The 18711-nt window shown below is 39.7% G+C and overlaps 1 protein-coding gene across 2 annotated transcripts in view; it reads left to right on the top strand.

The window, feature by feature from the left end:
• MCM9 (minichromosome maintenance 9 homologous recombination repair factor) overlaps positions 1 to 15459 on the top strand; it is a 51630-nt gene extending 36171 nt beyond the window's left edge. For both annotated transcript variants that reach the window (XM_037391955.1, XM_037391954.1), the window contains 6 exons: positions 1361 to 1535; positions 3399 to 3601; positions 4571 to 4774; positions 6232 to 6314; positions 11441 to 11586; positions 12742 to 15459. In XM_037391955.1, coding sequence (XP_037247852.1) covers positions 1361 to 1535; positions 3399 to 3601; positions 4571 to 4774; positions 6232 to 6314; positions 11441 to 11586; positions 12742 to 14308 — 2378 coding nt within the window. In that variant the 3' untranslated portion in view covers positions 14309 to 15459. The remainder of the gene's footprint in view (positions 1 to 1360; positions 1536 to 3398; positions 3602 to 4570; positions 4775 to 6231; positions 6315 to 11440; positions 11587 to 12741) is intronic.
• Positions 15460 to 18711: the final 3252 nt, after the last annotated feature.

Raw genomic sequence — 18711 nt, 5'->3', positions numbered from 1 at the left:
CTGGCAGGAGCAGAGTGCTGCCAGGTCTGCAGCAAGCCAGAGCACAGCCCTGAGGCACAGAGGCCTCAGCCTTCAGTAAAATTCCAGGGCCATGCAAGATTGGGAAAAATGATGCTTAGTTTGTATTTACAAAGAAGTGTCATCATCTGATACTTGCCTGATCTGTTGCTTTTTTAATAACATTCTCCACATCTGACAGAAGGCTAGAGGTTATTTTGCATTTTTATAATTCTGCGATATGATTGACTGCTCAAGTTGTTCAGTGTGGAGTCCAGGAAACCAAGCAACATTGGACATAGTGGAGGAGGTTCTTCACAACAGGCTAAAGTACACGTTATATTATCAGGAAACATACATTTCTGATAAGTTTATGCTGGCCGTTTGCAAACAAATGGCTGCTGTGGTGAGCTGCACAGCGATGAGAGGGCCTTTGCAGCCTCTCCTCCCTGAACCAAGGGAAGTTAGGCAGGAGGTAGGATTCTTGGGCAGGTTTTGCCATAGCACTCCAGGAGATTTTACACTGGTTGCAGCTTGTCAACCACTAGGATATTTTGAGCTGAACACTGGAGTGAAAAAGGATAACTAAAGATAGAGTAGAATCTGGGGAATGGGGAATAGGGAATAGGGAATAGAAGGTTTGAAAGGAGCTGCATATACCTGATAATGAGTGACCATTTTCACAGTTGTGCAGTTTTTGACCTGCCATGTTCCTGGTGTTGTATCATGTGTAGATTTACTGGGAGGTTTCCCACCCCACCCACCCCCCCCCCATCCCCCATTTTGTCCTTGGGCATCTTTTGATTTCAATTTTTACTTAATGCTTAGAGCGACTCAAAATCTTATAAAGAAATTTGATTGCCTTAGTTTAAGGCGAGAATTTGTCTCCACTTCCTGGGGCCAGGAATTAAAAGACATTTGAAATAATATTTTTTTTCCAAACTGCTTTCCATCTCCAAAATTCTTGTCTGTTTTAGTACTTGATGGGGAGAAGGAGCTGTATGGGTCCATTCCATAATTTTGTGACCTTTGCATTTGCCCTAATCTTCAATTTGATCTGGTGGGTTTAGTCTTCCTACCCTAATCTCTTTCGTTAAGTTAATGAAGTCCTAAAACAAGTCACTATCAAACATGGGAAGCTTAACAGAATCTGCCTCACAGATCTAGGCTAACCTGCTGAACACTAGTGGGACTTCTTAGCAGTTGGTGTAAAGTGAGTTACATGGTAGAGGTACGTGGTGGAGCTAACCTGCTGGTTTGCCTTCTGTCCATGGCACAAGCCAGTGCACTGGGTCCCTTTCTTTCGCTCAAGTGCACTCGGGCATTTTAAGGAAAAGACTGACTGAAGTAATTGATTCTTCAGGTCTGACAGTGACTGCTGTGAAGGACTTGGGGGAGTGGAACTTGGAAGCTGGAGCACTGGTGCTTGCAGATGGAGGCCTTTGTTGCATTGACGAGTTCAATAGTATCAAAGAACATGACAGAACCAGTATCCATGAAGCGATGGAGCAACAAACTATTAGTGTTGCAAAGGCAGGGTAAGTAGCATGTTAACATATGTGATAAAAATATTTAAGCTGTTTCCCTTGTACTTAGAAGTTGGAAGGTTTGTCGTGCTGATTAAATATATCTGTTTTCTTGGATGTACTTAATAGTTTTTTTCTCAGATGTATTCTTAAACTAGATGAGTCAACATTTCAAAGGGCAGTGCACTGGACCAGAGGTTGCAAAGCGATGAGAATAAATACATACCTTTTTCACTGTTGGATTTTCAGTCTAACACTGTACCAGGGCACTTTCCTACAAAACCTTGGTGTTCTTTTTCATGTCCTTTGCGGTGAGTGGTCATAATAATCATACGTGAAATAGGGAATTTTGTGAATTTTTTATTGGAACTCAGAAAGCAGGACTTCCTTTTCTAAAATCCAGTAATACTGCATAGTAACAAAATACCAAGAGATTTCCAGGCTGCTGAATTTTGTATGTTGGGCATGGCTAAATATAACTCCTGCTTACTTTAAGCTCCTTGCTTTCTTTTTCAAAGTAGAGTGTGTTCAGATCTGCTATTTCCACCCCCTACCACTTTGATCTTTGAGCTCGTATCTCGTTCTGTCACTCATATGCAGCTCTTGTCCAGGCCTAAATAATTTCTTGACTGGTATTGCTGAAATCTCAAAAAGCATCTCCCTTTCCATATTCCTTCTTGTTGCAGACAACTCAGTTCCTGCTCCAATCACATCTTGGCTCCTCTTGACTGATCATGTCCGTTCTTTTGTTCTTTATTGTGAGCATCTCCACTGAAGCTCTCTGCCCTTCTTGGCAGACAGTGGACAGGTAGTGTCGCCCTCGCCTGGATGATCACTAGCCTTTGCCAGTAATGCAGCTGGGGACAAATATTTGGAATCAACATGGTCCTGTCTAGGTAGTAAGACAGCAGTGTATTTTAGCTGGGTTCCTTGTTGCAGTTGGTTGGATTTTGTAGACCCCAAAACACAGTTTGCTAACTTGCACATACAGCCTCAGTTGGTCACTTTTAAGGACTACATACAGTGAGGATTTTTTAAGTAGTAACTTAGCACAGATAAGTTAAGCACTTTATTAATTTAAGATCTTATTTTGGTGCAAGGGAGGTAGGTTGGTTTTTTTTCCCATTGGTATAAGCTAATAGAAAATCTGTGGGCCTTCCTCGCAGTTACAGAACTTTGGACACGAGGCAGCAGTTACTCAGGAGCTGACTAGAAATAGCTCAGTGACAAACCAAAGTTAGAATACTTGTTCTGCTGCCTTAACTAAAAAGATTACATTTGGACTACTAGAATAAAAATAATCTCTCCCCACATCTACAAACACATGCCAGGATAGCATGGTTAAGAGAGGAAAATGGCTATTTCCCTGGAGAAACAGTTGATATGGCTGCTGTCATTGGTTGGTTGGGTTCATATTAATAACATGTTTACTTACAGGAATAAACCATAGGTTTGTATTACATTTTATTTTGCTTTCTTAAAATGTGAATTAAGCTAAAATATTACTTCCAGCATAAAAAAAGTGTTTCTATACTGTATACATCAGAAAAATAATATTTGTTTCTGAAAAATTATGTTGGTGTTCGCCACTTAAGGACCTAGCTGTAACATCAAGGTCACTCATAGCAATATTGCTTAGTTACTTCTGGTATGCTGATCACTGTCTTTCTGTGTATTTGCTGTTCTCTGACTGAGAAATGCTGTATATATAATCGATACTAATATAATAATTGTGCATATGTTATTTAGCTCTTATGATCTTTCAAGGTAAGATGTGCTCTTTATAACATAAAGATGTCATAATTTTTAACACTTTGGAATGATTTCCCCCACCCAGTTTAATTCAACCATAACGTTCACCATACTTTTCTCTAGTTTGGTGTGCAAGCTTAATACAAGGACAACTATCCTGGCAGCAACAAACCCAAAAGGCCATTATGACCCAAAGGAGTCTGTCTCTGTCAACATAGCTCTTGGCAGTCCCCTATTGAGCAGATTTGACATGGTCTTAGTATTGTTAGATACAAAGAATGAGGAATGGGACCGCATCATTTCATCCTTCATCTTGCAGAATAAAGGTAAGAGTAGTCTTTTTGTATTATGAGGTGTTTTGTTTGTTTGCTAGGGTTTAATTTCCTCACCTTTCAGTTTAGTTTGAGTCTTGAGTCGCTCATATTAATTAGTGTTGACATTTTTCCTATGGTAGTTTCCTGCGGTATGGTTATTTTTCAAGCAGGAGTAAGATAGAGGACGCTAATTAATTAACAGGGGTGAGCTGAGAACACTGTACTTTTATTCTATGATCATTTACAAGAGATTTTGGCCCAGACCACTCAGTAAATGGAGAGTTTCTATATTGCACCTTTGCATTGCTTGATATGCAGTTCCTACACACCATGCAGCTGTACATGCTGTTAACGGGAAACTTAATTCAGTCAGACCAAACCTGAGCTGCATGTGCTGCAGGGCTCAAAGAATTGACGGTAGTGTTCCCTATGTGGAGCTATGCTCTGGAATTAGGGGAGGCAGTGTGATTTGATTTTAGCCAGCCCCTTCTCCATCCACTTCAGGAACATGACTTTGATCCTCATTAGGGAAGAAGTGGTTAGAGGAAGCTTCTTCAGCAAGCTTCCTTCCCTTCCCAAAATGTTTCCCTGCAAAGGATGTTCAGAATATGGCAGGTAGCTTTTGGCTCCTACAAAGTAGGTAAACTGCCAGAGAGAGCACCTATATTCAAGTAGCATTTTACATTTTAATGAATACTAGAGCACATAGCACTGACTGTACCATCTGGTGGGCAGTGAGTCTGACAGCAGTTCTGTTCCAATTACTGGAGGCTTTACTGTGGATTTTGATAGGGGAGGCACTGGATGATGTGTAAAATTCCACACTGAAATTTGACCAAGTCCTTGAGGACTAGTATACAGACAACCCAGTATGCCGCAAAAATAAAGTAGTGTGTCTTTTATAGTCTATTTAAGAGGAATCCTTAAGAAAAACTTGATGTCTGTTGTTATAGAATTACTGACTAGACAGTTGTAACACAGGTTGCCCAAGCAAATCAGAAAAGCTGTGGAGCATGGAAAAGATGAAAACCTACTTCTGCCTTATAAAAAGCATACAGCCAAAATTGTCTGATGAGAGCAACCTGATCCTTGTACGCTACTATCAAATGCAGCGTCAGAGTGACTGCAGAAACGCTGCCCGAACTACCATTCGCTTATTAGAGAGTTTGATACGCCTTGCAGAAGGTAAGGCTGTGGCAATTTTATTTTTAGTCTAACAATTAACCTTTATAAAATGAATAGATCAGGAGTATAATTATAGCCAGTAAGCAGAGTAGCAGCTTCTCCATAGAGGTAGGGATAGGTGATTCTTGTATTGTTTCATCTTTTTAATCTAAGAGACTTGGGGTTCGAGATTTTGAATGTGGGAAAGGATCTTACACTTAGAGTATCAAAATCAGTTTTAATTTTGCCATTCTCACACCCATAATAAAAAAAAAAACACTGGAAGAAGTCACACTTGAGAGAGAAATCTCAGAAGTTATGTATCTTCATGAAAAGCAGTCTCAGGATTCACTTTACTTCATTTGGGTCAAGTATTTGCTTCTATCCTAAAATTAATATAACATCAAAAACATCTTTTTTTCCTTCAGTATCAATAATCAAGTCTGTATTTTGCAATATGACTTCAGCATTTCCAACTCTTGAGTGCATTCATTCTTCATTTGTTCTTCATTTATAAGAACAAAAACAGATAAAGCAATAGGTTTCTGTCTTAACAGGATTTTGTTTTATAAAATATATCAAATATTTTCAGGATTAATTTAGAAGAATGGACTGTATTTTTGTATAACAATCGTAAATGGTCTATATGCTTGTATATGCCAGTCAGCAATGTAGTGCTTCCTGCATGAGATGTTTATATTTTGTTCTCCATTTTGGGGGGAAAATTATTTAAGTGAAAGACGTTCCTAACTTTCAGGGATTCACATGTTATTTTCACATTCAGAGTTTCTTCCATTCTTATGTGTTCACATGACTGGGGCTTTTAGTAGGATTTGGTTCTTTCTAAGTACTGTATAGATTATATTAATTAACCTGCCTTTCTCTGGCTGAATAAGAACTGTGGGTGTTTCCATGGCCAGTTAGGAGGAGAGCTTCATGTAGTAAATTATTTGTATTATATCCATTTCCAAAATTAGTTTTGTTTTGCTGTCTTAAAAAAGAGAAGAAGAAAAAATAAAGCTATTGTAGAGAAAAGCGTTCTAAATAATACTGAATTTGTGACACAGACCAATTAGAGGAAATCAAATCTCTTCTGACCTATGATGAAAGTTAGGCTTAATTTTTTACTTTATGGTCATGACATGTACCTATATAGATAGGGATGTGTCTTATCACACTCTTTGTTGTGATATCCAGCACTTTACAATTTTTAGCTTGAGCATTTTGCTCATTGGAACTGTCACTGTAACTATAATCTGAAAGTCATATTACATTCTTTACTAGTAAAACCAAGTCTTCCAATTCCTGTTGAAATTGACACTAAAATCAAAAGGATTATATTCATTTTTAAGTTAGGCCCATACATGACTGTTTGAAGAACTGAAGAAATTTGAAGAAATGTCCTGTCCCTTCTAGTACAAAAAGGTGCTTTTTGACTTTGGTAATGCTTGCTTTCAATACTCATTTATTTTTGATAGCTCATGCCCGGCTGATGTTTAGGGATACTGTGACTTTGGAAGATGCTGTAACTGTGGTATCAGTGATGGAATCTTCTATGCAGGTAAGGTTTCTTGCAGACATTGCCATTGCTGCAATACCCGATTTAAGGGATTCAGTTTATCATGTAGATACACGTCAGCTCCTTTCATCTCTTTGGAGAAGGTTTCATGGACTCATGGAAAGTAGGTCATCAGAGACCTTGATAAATCATTTTTTGTCCTTCTTGATTTATTAAAATCCTTAAACAGAGATTATGTTGGAAGAAGGGTTCGCCGGAGACAAGAAGACGCTCAATATGAGTTATGCATCTTGCTCAACTTCATTAGTTTCTAACACTACTGATATAGAACCAATACACATGCATATTCGTAAAGCAGAAATATAATTGGTTAGTAGTCTCTAAACACACGCGGTTCTCACACCCCTAATTATCATGACTAAAATAAGCATTCTATCCATGTAGCTAATTGTGTTGCTGTGCTTCAGCCTTGTAGTTTGTTACTCCCTACTTTCCCATACCGGTCCCTATCTCTCTTGGCCCTGCACCTGCTTTCCCAGCAGCTGTATCTTGTTACAGCCACGGCCTGTTGGCACAACAGAATTACTTGGTCTCAGGATTCAAGAATAGCTCAAGGCTACCTTTCTTGTTAACTTCAGCACAGCAACTTCAGTACAATTCTGATTACAGGCCTATTCTAATACCAGGCCTGGATTGTGCAGATCTTCAGAGATTCTAAGGCCATGGTTCTGCAGCCATTCTTCTACAAGATTATACTGAAAAGTCAGGATCAGTGGTAAGGCCTGGTACTGGTTTTTTATAGACATTGCAGTCTAAGTGAAGTTTTGGCATACTGTTGACTTTTGGTAGTCTACATTTTAAAGACCTCCTGAGGCAGATACTGTCTCCATATTGCTGTGTTTAGTAGTCTCTGATGGGTGTTTCTTCCATGATACTACTTGTCACTCATTAACTAGGCATGAAAGAACCAAAGCATTTTTTTGAAGCAGGTTTCAAACAGTTGCCAAGACCTACACTTTTATTTTGCCATTAGATCTGTTTAAAATACGTTGGTGGTGATACTAAAACTCAGAGCTTTTAGAAGACTTAATTTTACTTTGATAAACCTTAACATTCCAAAGCTTTGGCTGCACTGAAAATTGTGTATTCACATTAGCACACGTATTTGTGTAATGTTTCTATATAAAAAGGCGTTGAAAAATGTGGAAGGCTAGATTTTGGGTTAACATTATTAGGGTGTTGAATGTAAAGAACAAACAACACATTTAGAATTAATAAAAGGAATGTGAATCTGATAGAAGCTTTTTTTAAATGGAAATGTGGAAAATAATATGGATGCTATTACATCAGACAGAACACTTTGAAGGGAAATAAATCTTCATGCTTTGGAGTATAGCAAAAATTATCATAAGCAGATTATATGAAGTTTTATGCACCGGGGGTTTTAGCACATCTGAACTATTTGGTTTTGACTCAGTCAGAGATGGTGTACTGTACTGCACAGATGACTGGTCTTAGCCAAAATGGCATTTCCTATGTTTCTGTATAGGCTGATGTGACTTTATTCAATTTAAAACAATTTTATGTAGTACCTGATAGCTCAGTGGACCTGAAAGACCTTTGCAGGAGTAGATATGGTCCTTTTTCAGAGATATAGCTCTTCCATATAGATGCACAAAGTTACATATGGCAGGTGGGAACTTGCGATGTCCCTTGTTCTTTCAGTGAGGGTTGATAGACTAATTGCAGTTTATGCCATGGATAATCTACTGCAGAGTCTTGCAAATGGAATTTGTCTCAAAAATACTACAGGGCCTGACCTTATTAAGTAGCAAAAGATTATGTCTCTGTCTGCTGCAATTCATCTTGCACTGTTTTGAAAAGCTCAGCTTTTCAATGACAGTGCTGCACCTAAGTTAAATTAAGAAACTGTACTAATATATCCAGTTGAAACAGCAGAATATATCACAGAAATGTTCATTAACTGTAATTAAACCTGTAATTAACTATATGGGAACTTGATGGGACAGTGATTTCAAAGCAGTATGGTTTTGGATATAAGAGATCTGAAATTGTCAGCTTTTTTCCATAATGACAAGAAGTGGAATATATGTATATAATAGTAATGAAAGTGTATTATCATCTGTATATCTCTCTACTTCGTCGTCAGCATGAATAAATGTAAAAGAATTGTTTTAACTATGGTCACTTTTTCATATATAAACAGACCTGCCTTCAAGGGCAGCAGTTTGCATAATGAGTATCTATTTAATAAGTCAGTGAGAAATTTGCCTGAATTTTGACTGCAGAAGACTTACCTGGGAGTAGTTGGTATGCTCATCATATTTGCTCCACTCTTCACTTACAAGCAAGTAGGCAAATGTGTTCATTTTTGCTAGGGATCTGCTATTTAAGGCCAAATTTTACTTTCCTCCTGGAAAGTATAAATTAATCACTGGAACAGTTTCTTTTTGAAGCAAGTGATTTATTTGTTTTATTAAAAAAAACTCAGAAGTTACATGCAAAAGTTTATTTTCAGAAAATGATCCCTTCTAAAAAAAAATAAATATATATATATATATAATGTTTTTCCTGCCTGTCAGTCTTTAGAATGAGGCTGTAAATGGGGAAGTACCAGTGCCATTCTTGAAGGACTAGCTGCCACCTTTCAGCTCAGCAAACACTGTCTTCGACACTGTCTTTGAAGTCTTTGCAGCTTGTACAAAAAGTCATATTCTTGCCAGTATATGATCAAACTTCACAGTTCTGAGGTCAGTGTTCAAATATTTTTTTTGAGCCCTCTCCTCATTGTGTGAAGGAGTACTATCCTATTTTCATCACCAGCCTAGGTTGTTGAGATTCTTAGTTTGTCCTCTAACTCACCATTATTTTTCTCTTTCCTACTTTGTCTTTGTGATCATATTCTAACCCCCCCAACCCGCCCTTGATCTTTTCTTTGCCTCATTTCCTCTTTGTTAGCATTGTCTCCCTCCTTCTCTTGGTCACGTTTCCAGCCTTGTTTTGTTTCCTTTCCAATCTCTGTCCTTTTACTCCCTTTTCACATTTTGTCTTCCCATCCTTAGGCACTTTTACACCCTTCCTTTGCACTAACTTTCCCTGGAGTACTTTTTGCTCTCTCTATTCTAGATCCCCTGCTCTCAGTTCCACATACAGCTGCCTTCCTCTACTCAAAAAGAGATCTCAGAGTCTCAGAGTGCCAGATATCTCAGAGACGGCACAGGAGTGAAACTTCACAGATATCTTAAATTCAGTCCCAATCCCACTTATAATTCACACACACACGCACAAAAGAACATTTAAAAGAAGCTCATTGTGATGGCCAAGTAATGCCTTGGAAAGTCATTGAGGGCAAGATATAATTGTACCCCCTGGGTGTGTATCTCAAGATACATAATGGTGTATTCCTTTTTTTTTTTCTCCATTGGATCCATAGGTCACAGGTTGGCAGTACTCAAGCCAAAAGCAACTATCCTTTGTCAGTGTTTTGCTCAATGTTTTGTTTATTACCTGCTGTTCTAAAGATAGAATTCTCAATTTCTTCATGTGTTTTTTTGTGGAACTCATCTCCAGAGTATTTGAGTATTTCAGAAATAACCAATTCACTTATCTTCACACACTCCTTGAGAAGTGGTGGGATGGTGCTACTCCTGTTCTGTGATCTGGAGCTGAATTATGCATGATCCATAAGAAAATGTCCACTGGAGCATATCCCATGAGAGATGGGTAGGGCTCCAGTTTCAGAGTTGGAGCACTTTTGAGTGAACACATTTCCTGTTGACTGCGGTTTCCTTCTGTGCACACACCACGTCAGGATTCCAGTTGCAGATTTGCCTTTCAAAACCTTTGCTTAACTGGCTCATTCTGAATCAAAAGAACTGGAACTTAGTGTCAGAGACACTAAGCTGCTTTTAACTGTCCTAACCAAGAGACTGGGATTTCCTTCGTACTGTCCCTGCCTCATTAACTACGAACCTTCCAGTCCTTGAAACAAATATGGCAGAGAGGTTCTGCAACAGCCTCTGCCATGACTACAGACCAATGCTACTAGGTGGAACAGATCTATGATATTTCTGAAGTGATAAAAAAAATCCAAGTGGTAGCTTCAATAGGATGCATTAATGGTTGCACGGGCAGCCTTAGTTTTAGCACTGTGTAGTTTTAGAGGGCTTTAATTAGCCACCAGAATGATGTTTTTTCAATGTAAAATTACATATTTTTAATACTAAATGTTAAAATTTCAAAATGGAAAACCCAGAAATTGCCACAAATGAAAACATGTGGTTCACATGATGTCATATTTGGCAATTTCCGGTCCTAGAGACTCCGCTGACTTTTGTTGTTGCTCTCATGGCACTTGCTCTGCATCTTGTTCATTAGTTGTATTGAGCTTTATAGATCAGACAGGAGCTGTAAATGCTGGCTAATCTGTGGCAAAATAGAGGGTTTGTGGTAGATTGTTGTTGTTTCTTCCAAAGAGCAACAAACTACAGAGCTATTCTAGATTATTTGTTGTGGAACAAATCCGTTCGTGCAGATGCTCTCTTCCAAATAAAAACTACTTCATTTTCACAAGGGACAGCAAAATTGCCCCAGATTAAAATCACTTGCTCTCTGGGATTATTCCTGAATAGTTAGTTACTCTTAAAGTGCTATTCAGAAATATTTTTGCCTGTCAATTTACCCTGTATTCACAAGCCTTAATACCCGGGTCTTTCAATTTAAATAATTAGGCAAAGCTAATGAAAACTTTTAGCAGTTAGAACTTCAGTTACAGAAGTTGCTCATATGGGCGGAATTTTTACAAGGTATTTGGAAAATTTCTTTAATCCTGATTTCCATTTTTGGTAATGGTGTTCTCAAGCCTTAAGTGGACTTTCCATTTTTTGTATAAATAAAAATAAACCCATATGAGTAAACTGCAAACTTAATCATAATTGCTTTATCTGTACAAGCAAGTTTGCCTTTGTGAGCAGATCTAATGGGATTATTTGTGTGAATACAGTTACTCAGTAAATATGTGCTGCCTTAAGCTTTAAAATATCTATGGCAGAATTGTGTATAAAATGGTCTCTGCTGTTTAAATTTGGTGCTGAATAATAAAGATCGCTTCATTATTATTTTTTTTTAAAATCTCTTTGGTGACATAGGGGGGTGCGCTCCTCGGAGGCATCAATGCCTTACACACCTCATTTCCAGAAAATCCAATGGCACAGTACCGAACACAGTGTGAACTCATATTGGAGCTACTGGGACTGCAAGATCTTCTGCAGAAAGAGCTACAAAGACTTGACAGGTTATCATACACAAAGTAACAAAATAATTCAATAGTGGAAAAGGATTGTTTCACAATAATATCTGGAGGGAGTCTAAAAATAGTATCTGACATTGGGAAGGGACTTGTTCTTTAGAGGACATGGATGAGCAGGGAGATTGTTTTGAAGTAGCCCTCTTTAAAAACAACCTATTCTGTCTGTGTTAGACAGCTTCTCCCATGCATTCCCCTAAACTATATTTCAATAAAACAAGCATGTGTCTTTTAGCCCTTCTTGATAAGTGAGATAATTTCTGCTACTTTCCATCAAAATTTTAAGAATAAGCATATTAGTAAATAATTGTAATAATGATTCTAAAACACATGTAAATACAGTGTTTTCTCTCTCATATAGCAGAGGAACTGTTTGTAATGCATAGGAATCATTTTACCTACACTAATGCAGTCACTTTAGGGATAGAATGTGGCTGCTCTTCAGTCATGGTTAGAAGCACTATTTAGCAAAACATGGAATGCTATCATCTCCCTTGGAAATTATATGTTTAGGTACAACAGAGTACCAGCTATACTGAGATTGGAAGGTTCCCTCATTCTAGCACCTCTGTTGTTTTGGAGGGCCCCGAGAATATTAATAGCTGCAGACTGATAAGTTTTATATGTTTCTGAGATGCTTTCACTCTGTCATGTGGAGGTTTTGATATGTTAAGTGCATGGTGATTGTAAGAGAAAACCACCAGCAACCACTATGCCGAGTAATACCTAGATCTTCCATACTGATAACTCGTTTGAGGCTTTGCATTGGTCAAAATAAAATCTAATGAGGTTCCTGTTCTAGATATACTTGCAAAATATGTAATCCCTAAGGGCCTCTAGCATTAGTGCAAAGCTATTTGTTTGGTGGGGTTTTTTTCTGATTGGTTTCCCAAGGAAATGAAATTTATGTGGTTGTTTTCTCTGTCCATCTGCCTGTCTTCTCTTGGGAACACTGAATTCTGCCACACTGTAGAAGGTGCTGAAAGATCACAGACTGCAACACCAGCTTTCAGAGCTGTATGTGAAACTTAGTAACAACCTTTTTGTAGCTTTTCACCGTTCATACATATTAAGGATGACTAATGCAATAACAAAAGAAAATGAAAAATAAGTTACTATTGCTTTTTTTTTTTTCATTCATAGATTACAAAAGGAAAATTCATGCCAGCTGCAGCCTGAAGAGAGGAGTTTTAGTACTACTACAAGATGCTTGAACAAGGAAGTATTGGGACAGTCAAAGCAAATGTCTCAGTCAGAACCTCCCAGTCAACAAGACAGTAACTCCAGGCCACAGCCTGCTTTGCCTGAAGGCAACTGTGAAGGTGATACACATCTAGAACCCTTGTGCAACCCAGCACATGGTAATAACCAAAATACAAACCACTTGGTTAAACATAGTAAGAGAGGTGATAATGGAAGCCTGGCATGGTTTGATAGCCTGGGAGAGAGCAACACTGATGCTGAAGAAACTTTTCAGAAAGAGCCTCCAGTGCCCAAGATATCTCCAAATAACTTGGCTTCGAAAACCCTTTGTAAAACATTCTGTTCTGAAGAAAGCAGTGCCTGCATACCAAGGAGGGGAAATGGAATGGAAGAGTCATTAGCAGCTGTCAATCTACATGCTCCTTTGGAACAAGACAAAATTTCCAAGAGAAGCAGGAAAAGGACTGAAGAACACAACTCTTTTCCCTCAGAAGCAAATATTCAAGACCCAGCATCACCAAGTGCTAGTGTGCCGGATTCAGTTACGCAACGGGTTTCTAAAAACTGGCAGAGACTGCACACAGAGAAATCACATGGGTTCTTTACAAGTACACAGGACCCCGAGGTAAATGCTGTTCCTTCAGTATTACCCAGGTCTGGCCTGTCAGATCTTTCAAGTGATGCAGATTCTGTGCTAGTGGAGGAAAAGAACAGTGTATCTGTAGCAGCAAAACCTGCAACAATTTCCATGAGGAAACAAAGTAAAGGTCGAACAGTGAAGGAAAAAAAGGTAGTAAGTTCCCATGAGCCAGAAATCCTTGACAGCGAAAGTCCTCCAGCAGCTAAACTAGCTAAATTTTCTTTCAGACCAAGGACAAAACTTGATCATTCTTCAGAGAAGAAAAATGAAGAATTTTCTCTTTTTCAGAGTGAAACTATTTTTAAGCCTGGAGAGCACCTCCTGGTAGAGCAGCTACCAGAAGAATGCTGCCCCCCTGAGAAATGCAAGATGACATTGACTCGCTTAGGAAAAAATAGTTTGGAAAAACAATCAATTGATAATAAAGGGAGAGAAAAGCAACGGAGTCAGGCCTTAGGGAAAGACATCAGAGGAAGTGTAACAGTGCTTTCTGATGTCACTTTTCATGCTGTGCCATCTCCACCCACTGAAAAGAAAAGGGAGGGAGAGGAGAAGCTTGGTGACCCAGGCATAGGGAAGGTGCACTCCAGTACATTAGTCAAACTGTCAACATTCTCCTTTGCATCACATCCTAAGTCAAAATTAGAAACCTCACCTACCATTAACATTGACACTAACAAGGAAAGCCACAGCCCATTGCTGAAGGTGCACGTGAGCAATCCTAGCGGAAGGAAGAGTTTTGCGCTGGGAAATGCTAGTAAAGCCAGTGTGGTCACACAAAAATCTCTCTTCTCCATAGCAGAGCTAGATGATGCTACATTAGATTTTGACTGGAATGAAGAGGTTAGGAAAAATCCAAGCACCTAACATGTATCCTACCCATTACTTCACATGCAGCTCTTCTGAGTCTCCATCCTTCTGTAGGTCATATCTGTAGTTTACAAAGCATTTAAAAACAATCGTCTTGGACCTCTGTTGATACCCATAAGCATACTTCCTTTAAGTCCCATATACCTTTAGGTAAGCTAAGGACTGCATAGACTTCAGGCCTGAATGTGGTTTTCGGTTTTCTAAACTCTTCCCAAGACTACTTATATCAGTTGATTCGGATTGACCTGATATAACCTGAAAACTTGTGTGGTTATGTTCATATATCCAGTGTATAGTGAATCTTGCAGATGAGCAGGCTTAATTGACTGTTATCCTTTATTTCATGTAACAGTTAGAACTATGTGATTCAGATTGTCCTTCCAAATGACTATGCCACTTTAGACAAATGGTGATGCTAAAGCCATATCATTCTATTTTGTTCATCTATGTATGCTGTTTGTCTCAGCATAGTTAGCAATATTGTGATTTATCATCATGCTATGGTAGGTATTTCTGTATTATCGGTATCATGACAATTTTGCTGCATCTTTGGTTACTGTGCTTCTTGTCACAGTGCTGATGTTGAAGGCATGGATCAAGAGCTTTTTGTTTCTGTTTCTTTAATTTCAGTTTTAAATACACTGCTTAAAGTATCTGTGTCTGTCTTCTCAGTAATTTTATCAAAACCCAGCTCTGTAATAAATATACAGTTCTCCACTGCAGAGACAACAAATTTCAGGTGATTGAATGGGAGTCCTCAGTAACCAGGGTCACTTTAATGTAGGCGTGAAGCTACACTTCAAACCTAACATCATGGTGAAGAGCTACCCTAGTGTAGCTTGATTCTGACTCAAATAATGTTTACTTGACTATTTTAATTGTGATTAGAGTTTTACTGCATCTGATATGCAGTTCGTCTTCTGTAGCATGCTGCATCTGATGCCATTCATTTATCTAATGGGAAATTAATCTACTAATGCATTATGTGTTTACAGAGAAAGGTAAGCCTTAAATTTCTTTCAGTGACTTGTCTGGTATGTTTCTTCTGTATTTGAATTCTCCACAGAATATTCTTGTTATTACCTGCAAGGTAAACAGAGAATGGAGTGGTTGCTTACAGCACAATAAATCCTTTGGGAGGCTTGGTAGCGCAAACAAGATCCGATTCTCTCTTGCCTAGCTTAAATTTAGAAGTAGCTCCCTTGAAACCAGGTAAGTTAAAATACTGCAAAATTTCAGAGAATGAGGGAGTGTGAGGCCCAAGTATTTCAGTGTCTTACAGTGAAATCATGACAACAGTAATTACAGTAGTTGGCTTACTGTTAAGAGAAAATGACAGAAACTTACTGTCCAGACTGACTGTGTGGTAGTTCCTCCACTGGAAACATGACATCAGTCAATAGAAGTGGAATATATCCACCTCCTTCCCAGAGCAAGACCCTGTTCCTTCTCACAAAGACCTATGCCAGGATGAGAGTGACCCACACTCTTGATCCTACTGCCCATGTGTCCTGGCTTCAGCTGGGACAGGGTTAATTTCCTTCTCAGTAGCTGGTGCAGTGCCGTGCTCTGGCTTTGGTGTGAGAGCAATGTTGATAGGACACAGATGTTTTTAGCTTTTGCTAGGTAAAGTTTATACTAAATCAAGGACTTTTCAGTTTCTCAGGCCCTGCCAGTGAGAGGGCTGGAGGGGCACGGGAAACTGGGAGGGGACAGAGCCAGCACAGCTGACCTGAACTAGCCAAAGGGGTATTCCATACCCTATGACATCACGCTGAGTGTATGAGCTGGGGGAAGAAGAGGGAAGGGGAGACATTCAGAGTGATGACGTTTGTCTTCCCAAGTAACTGTTATGTGTGATGGAGCCCTGCTTTCCTGGAGGTGGCTGCACACCTGCCACCCCCATGGGAAGTGGTGAATGAATTCCGTGGTTTGCTTTACTTGCACGGACAGCTTTTGCTTTAACTGTTAAACTGTCTTTACTTCAACCCACGAGTTTTCTCACTTTTGCTTTTCCGATCCTCTTCCCCCATCCCACCGTGGGGGAAAGTGAGCGGGCAGCTGCACGGTGCTTTAGTTGTTGGCCAGAGTTAAACCACGACACTGTGAAAATCGGAAGTTTCCTACAGGATGCCTTATCTACACTGAAACTGGATAAGGGTCAAGAATCCCGGAGCTGCTTGAGTTTTCACAGGCCAGATAAAGGCATAGTTTTTCATCACCACTGGAACTGCATCAGCCCCTTGCATGGTGGTTTCATTTACAATCAAAAATCATCCTTGCCAGCTCTTTGGTTTAACGGATGTTACTAGCTGGCCAGTGCAAAGCCGGAAGATAGCTACTGGATCCCATAGTTGAGCATCATAAGCTTTTTTTACCATGCAACATGGTAAAAAAGTTAGTCAAGAGAAATTTCATTCACCTATGCTGGAAGTGTTGTTTTATTCATCACTTCCCTATAGATCAGTAGGGCCTCATCTAATGTAATTTGCTCTGCAAAGCTATGTGACTAGCTGCTCCCAAGAACTGCAGGACAGACTGGCTGACTTTCTTCCCTCTGCCCAGTGGAAATTAGAACTTTTGAAATCAGGGGAGCCATAGTGGCACAAAATTGAGGTGAAAGTCAAGCTCAAAATGTCCTTCCTGTTCTCCGTGCTCATGCTGTGTTTCAGAAGGTTCTGGCTTTTGTATTCTGCTTGTTTCAGAGCTGTTGCACTGTAAGATCTGCCTGAGGCCCAGGGAAACTGTACAGTATCATAGAATTAGTTAGGATGGAAAAGACCCATAAGATCATCAAGTCCAGCCATTAACTCAGGGCTGCCAAGTCCAACACTAAACCATGTCCCTAAGCACCACATCTATGTGTTTATTTTAATTCTTCCAGGGATGATGATTCCAGCACCTCCCCAGGCAGCTTCTTCCAATGCTTGGCCACCCTTTCTGTGAGGAATTTGTTCCTAGTAGCCAATCTAAACCTCGCCTGGCACAGCTTGATGCCACACCAGGGGAGGTTTAGAGTGAATATTAGGAAAAATTTCTTCTCATGGAAAGGGTGGCCAAACACTGAAGTGAAGCAGAGCACCTGTGTTTCAGGTAATGCAGACAGTTGTCTTCCTTACTAATGCAAAGTCTCATAACGCACAGGAATGCCCCAGTTAGCAACAACTGTGAGAACTGGGTGCTCGTATGCCCGTGGTGTCTTCAAATGCATGCACAGATCATTGCAGCTGAGTAAATCTAAGATACTTAAACCAAATTTGTTTTTTCCTAGGTGAAAAATATTTCTTCTGGTCCAGTAAAACTCGGCCTAGAATACTGAGGTACTTTATGCCCCACTCATACGTATGCCCCAGTCATACTGTACTAATCGCATTTGTGGTCCGGTTCAGCAGTTTGGCTGATAAAATACTGCTGGATCCCTTTTGTATTATTTTTATTATTACTCTGTTTTGAATTGAAATCCACAGTTTAACTGGTCTTTTAAAGTACAGTCAGCAGAGTACAAGCTGGCGACTTGCTGGAGACTGGATCTCTCGGGACAGGCTACCTGATGTGCCTAGCACCTGGTGGACTCCACTAGTTCAGCGTACTGCCGGACCCTGGGGAGACATCCTGCCGTTGCCTTAGAGCAGCACAACCCAGCAAGGTATGTATATTGAGATACCTCAGCTTAGACGAGGCTAAATGTATGAGCTCTTCCGCGGGCTTGCTGAAATTCCCCAACAGCAAGAGGGAAGTTGCAGCAGCTTCCATGACGGCATGCCTAGAAAAGGCCCCTGATGCTTTGCAGAGAACAGAACCAGAAAAGATAAATACCACAGCACCTGAGCTCCTGCTTAACGTGGACAAATCGGCCCTCTCAAGCCAAGGATTTCACTAGTGAGCGCGAACTGTGCACGTTCATTCTTTAACGGGCACCATTTGTAAGGCCTGGTTTGCAGATGTCCTGGGTACTTAAGAGCTGAAGTTCAAATCAGTGAGATGTGAAAGGTGCGTAATAATTATATTTTGTTCTTGTGGCTTCACCTCTCTCATACTCGTGGTTGTGAAATGGCCCCTTTAAGAGGAAACGGTACTGAGTGGTCTTGTTTAAGATACCCTGTGTTTTGGAGGTGAGGAAACAAGAAAGTGATGGTGGTTCAAAGGTCTTCCTGCTGAGGCCATCTGAGAACATAAGACCGCCCACATTTTAGCACCCGTCTTTACTAGATTATAAGTCAAGCTTGCGTCCCTCAAAACAATACCTTTGAACACATCACGACAAATTTGATAACACCTAGGGGACTTTTCCCGATCATTGGAAGCCATCTTGTCTGTAAAGCTATGCAGCCCTGGGATGAACATGGCTGGGTTGCTATCTACTGCTTCGATATGGTTTAGATACCTGAATCCAAACACAT

The sequence above is a fragment of the Falco rusticolus genome, chromosome 6, assembly GCF_015220075.1.
Source record: "Falco rusticolus isolate bFalRus1 chromosome 6, bFalRus1.pri, whole genome shotgun sequence".
Classification (NCBI taxonomy): domain Eukaryota; kingdom Metazoa; phylum Chordata; class Aves; order Falconiformes; family Falconidae; genus Falco; species Falco rusticolus.
Note: the sequence above shows the minus strand (reverse complement) of the source record. Positions and strands in the feature narration are given on the sequence as shown.